Below are 5311 nucleotides of genomic sequence, written 5' to 3'. Positions count from 1 at the left end.
AGGCCTATAGGTGTAGTATAGTATCAAATATTATAGTATCGAATAATGTGGTATAAGTATCGTATAGGTCCTTATAGGTCTTGTACATGCCTATAGGCCTATACAGGACAATAGTGCACCTATGGGCCTATACGGGTGTTCTTTGGTATCCTATAGTATCGTATCGTATCGTATTACATCGTATCGTATAGTCGTATAGTAATCATATCATATAGTGTATAGTATAAGTCTCGTATAGGTTCCTATAAGTGTGATATCGTATCGTATAGTGTAGTATTGGTCCCATATAGATGTAGTATCGTATAGTATAGGTCCCATATTGGCCTTGTATAGAACTATAGATGTAGTATCATATCGTATCGTATAATGTAGTATAACATAAGTCTCGTATAGTATAGTATAGTATAGTATAGTATAGTATAGTATAGTATAGTATAGTATAGTATAGTATAGTATAGTATAGTATAGTATAGTATAGTATAGTATAGTATAGTATAGTATAGTATAGTATAGTATAGTATAGTATAGTATAGTATAGTATAGTATAGTATAGTATAGTATAGTATAGTATAGTATAGTATAGTATAGTATAGTATAGTATAGTATAGTATAGTATAGTATAGTATAGTATAGTATAGTATAGTATAGTATAGTATAGTACAGTACAGTATAGTATAGTATAGTACAGTATAGTATAGTATAGTATAGTATAGTATAGTATAGTATAGTATAGTATAGTACAGTACAGTACAGTACAGTACAGTACAGTATAGTACAGTATAGTATAGTACAGTACAGTATTGTACAATATAGTACAGTATAGTATAGTATAGTACAGTATAGTACAGTATAGTACAATATAGTACAGCAGTGTATAGTATAGTGTAATAAAGTATAGTAAAGTAGTATAGCATAGCATAGCATATATAGTATAGTATACGGGACCTAAACTACACATATAGTCCTATACAAGACCTATACTACACCTATAGACCTATACGGGACCTATACTACACCTATACAATACAATACGATACTACGCTATATGATACGATACATCTATAGGCCTATACGCAGTTTATATAAAGAGAAAAATTCCCACATGATATCAGAGATTCTCTTGGAAATTGAAAAAGATGGCTATACGCCGCGTATAGACCTATATGCGACGTATATAAAGCTAGGGTTTGGTGTGCATATAGGCATTTTGATGCGCAAATATGTACACCCTTAAAATATGACAACTACATTAAATAGAAAGGAGTTAAAAGGTACATACGTGCGTGTATATGTATGTTAGTGTATGATGTTACAAATGTTGAACAATCAACAATGAAATTTAACAAATTAGAATGGTATAAAACTCTACTTCAAGCCAACTTTACATTTTATATATACGTGGTTAAGTTTTTGCTTATAAGAACCACAAAGATTCATTATTAATACAAAGAAACATATGGAGATGAAATCCATAGTTTTATTTTTGTTTATTGTTCAGGCAATCCTTAATATTGTCATCTTGAGTGAGCCACTCTATGCCGACATTTTCCGATGCAAAAAAGACTCTGGAAGCTTTCTAGCAAACAGCACCTACGAGAATGAACTATTGACTGCATTCAAGACACTAAGTACATTAGTAAAATTGGGCACCGACAGTGCAAGAACTGAACAGATTTACGCCACAAGTGTTTGTGCAGGCTATTTAAAAATCGAAGCTTGCAAGTCTTGCGTAAACAACACAATTCCACTTCTTCTAAAGAGCTGCCCAAAGATAAAACAAGCTTTCGCATGGAGGAGCAAATGCATGGTACAATATGGTCCCGTAAGAAATGTAATTGCGTATGATTCTTGGTTTTTTGCCCATGAAACTAGTAATATTAAAGCGAAGGATATTGGAGGGCTGGAGAAAACCATGATAACACTAGTGGAAAAGTTATCGCAACAGGCAGCCTATGTTGACAGAAATACTAAATACGCTTATGGGACTATGCCTTTTGGCTCACGTCAAACTTTGTTCATGGTTATGCAATGTACTACTGATATAGTACCAGAAGATTGCCTTAAATGTTTACAAGTCCGTGTATATGGAGAGATGAAATCTTGTTGTAGTGGTGCAACAGCTGCAGCAACATTAACCAACGGTTGCTATATGAGGTACGCCCATGATGATTTTCGAAGTCGGTAACCTCTATCCAACCATCTCCACTGTTGGGATCCGTGATACTACTGCCATTTAATATACGATTAATTAGGCATGTGTACTTTTTTTAAATGCCCTATTTAAAGCGACGTTTGTATTGTGAACTTTTTCTAAATTTAATGAACTCTTTTATTAAATTATGGCGTATAAATTAACAGTTTAATTTAAAAACAAAAGTGTTATCATTTAATAAAACTCTTTTTATTAAATTACATTTCCAAACTAAAACACTTTAATTCGTCATTTTATGTTTGTAAAAACTAGTTTTGTCGGTTACAACTATTTACAATAAATAAAACTACAGAAGATGTGAATCGAGCCACTAGTGAATTTGTTCAGTTTCGTTTGAACCATTTAAACGTAAACCGAACTGGTCTCACAAAGGGACAAAATAACCATTATTGAATCAGCTTCTACTAGATCAAGATCTCATCTTTAATCCAGTTTCTTTTTGTCTTCGGTCTTCAATCTCTTGACTTAACCGGTTCACAATTAATAAATAAAACTATCTATTACAAAGGGTTCCAAATAACCAATAAAAATACAAATTTGAAATAACCAAGAACAACAATCACAAATAACGAACCATAGGATTTAGTGCTCGATTCGTAAATAATCACAATTACATAACAAACGATAAAGACACAATCTTTTGTCAAACAAAAGTTCTGACAAAATAAAATGTAGATCATTTTATAAACTATAACATCTAACCGAACGCATAAAAGGCTCTGATACCACTGTTGGAAATCATCGCAGTGTACCAGATTAAAACTTATTTTTATAACATTTGATTTTATAACGATTAAAATCTCATATTAGTCAAATAAACGGAAGCATGAAGCTATATATATAAAATCGGTTTAAACAATTATACAATAAGATTAAACAATTATAACCAACCGTATGGAGTTCAGTAATAGTACCTCAACGAAATGCCAAGAATTCACATGATGGATTGACAAACAGTTCCGCTAGTAATCCGAACACAACACAGATCCGACATTCGAGATCCACGCAACAAGACTGATCCAATCAGACGCAAAACAAGAAGGCAACACGCGGCGGTGGTGTGGCGGCCTTGCAGCGAAATTGGTTGCTTGGTGGCTGACCGCTCGTCGGGGGGGGGGGGGGCACGAGTTGGGATTGTCGTTGCTTTGTGATTATGATTAGTTATTGGGGTTTAGGTTTTAGGTTACATTTATAATAAATATATATTTACCTACTAAACCACCATGTTTTAACTGGTTATCCAAGTTGAAAACCTTTTAATTAACATTTAATTACCAATGAATCCCCAACCTTTATTTATTATCCAATAATAAATATTCTCCATTGTTTAACTCTTTAAACAATAAATTAACTGTTCCAAATATTTAATCTCAATGACATCAAACCGCGAATTGTGTTATATATATTTAACTATTAAATATATCTAAACTAAATATTAATAAAAGACTACAATTAATGTTACGTGACAATTTCTCCTTCAACTTCACAATTATATTTTTTTTATTTAAAAATATTTTGTTATTATTATTATTATTATTATTATTATTATTATTATTATTATTATTATTAGAGTTAAATGCTTGGTTGGTCCCTATGGTTTGCAAAAATTTCAAACTTGGTCCTAGTGGTTTACTAATTACGTGGTCCTAAAAGTTGTCAAAAATGAACTCGGTTGGTCCCCTGACCTAACCTCTGTTAAATTTCTCAGTTAACTATATGTGAAATGACTATATTACCCTTGAACAATTAAAAGAAATAAAAAACCAATAAAAATGACTCATCTTCAACCTCTGTATTCTCAAAACACATTAGAGCACCTCCACCTTCTGGTTTGCAAAAAATTCACTGAAAACCCACACAAAATCAGAGCACCTCCCTCCTCCACCTTTCGATTCCCTTCTCTGCGTCCCAACAACCGAAACTCCCCCTCGGTTTCCCGTCTTAAGGCACTTTCTTTTGCCTGAGAAGTGATTTTCGAGCTCGACCCGTTTTCCCATTTGCTCGTTTCCATTTCTTCTTCTTCGATCTCGTGAAAATTGTGATGATTTGGAGTATTGTTCGTTACCTCCATAAAGTGATCTTCTTGCGGATCTTCCTTTATTCGGTCTAATTCTTGAGTAACCTACATAACAGCTGCATCAAATGACAACATTCGAGCTTCGTTGTCGTATATGGGACTATTAGCTATCTTTGAAGTCGGTTTAGGAGACGATTGCTGTTTGTTTTTATTCCGACCAGTGAACCAAAACGGTGGCAGGGGAGACGTTGAATTCCCATGCTTATTGTTCACTTCGCCACCACCATAATCGGACCATAATGGGCTCTGCCCAAGATCGATCCATAACGAGTTATCAGATGACTCATCTTCACTAAAACCAGACTCTTCATCACCTCACCAACCGAAAAGGTCTCACTATCTTCGAAAATCGTGCAGGCTCTATCAGAGATGTTATCGCTTCTGATTTTGTGTGGGTTTGTAGTGGAAATCGAACGGTGGAGGAGGGAGGTGCTCTGATTTTGTGTGGGTTTTGCAGTGAATTTTTTGCAAACAAGAAGGTGGAGGTGCTCTGATGTGTTTTGAGAATACAGAGGTTGAAGAAGATGAGTCCTTTTTACTGATTTTTTATTTCTTTTAATTGTCTAAGGGTAATATAGTCATTTCACATATAATTAATTGAGAAATTTAACAGAGGTTAGGTCAGGGGACCAACCGAGTTCGTTTTTGACAACTTTTGGGACCACGCATGTAATTAATAAACCACTAGGACCAAGTTTGAAATTTTTGCAAACCACAGGGACCAACCAAGCATTTAACTCTTATTATTATTATCTCTTAATTTCAATTTTAATATTATATATAAAAAGTATTTTGTTATCCTTATCCTTATCCTTATCCTTATCCTTATCCTTATCCTTATCCTTATCCTTATCATTATCATTATCATTATCATTATCATTATCATTATCATTATCATTAGTAAATCTCTCAATTTTAATTTTAATAACATACGGAGGAATAGTATATTTTTTGTCTTTTTATCTTCTTTTTATCTTTTTTTTTGGATTATGATTTTTCATTTTGTAACAAAACTTTAGTTT

The 5311-nt window shown here is 33.2% G+C and overlaps 1 protein-coding gene across 1 annotated transcript; it reads left to right on the top strand.

Moving 5' to 3' along the window:
- Nucleotides 1–1456: 1456 nt before the first annotated feature.
- On the top strand, nucleotides 1457–2185 carry LOC110913464 (cysteine-rich repeat secretory protein 38). The gene has a single exon (XM_022158294.1). The coding sequence runs from the start codon at nucleotides 1457–1459 to the stop codon at nucleotides 2183–2185; it is 729 nt and encodes a 242-aa protein (XP_022013986.1).
- Nucleotides 2186–5311: the final 3126 nt, after the last annotated feature.

The sequence above is a fragment of the Helianthus annuus genome, chromosome 15, assembly GCF_002127325.2.
Source record: "Helianthus annuus cultivar XRQ/B chromosome 15, HanXRQr2.0-SUNRISE, whole genome shotgun sequence".
Classification (NCBI taxonomy): domain Eukaryota; kingdom Viridiplantae; phylum Streptophyta; class Magnoliopsida; order Asterales; family Asteraceae; genus Helianthus; species Helianthus annuus.
The sequence above is the reverse complement of the archived record's forward strand: the minus strand, read 5'-3'. Positions and strand labels throughout refer to the sequence as shown.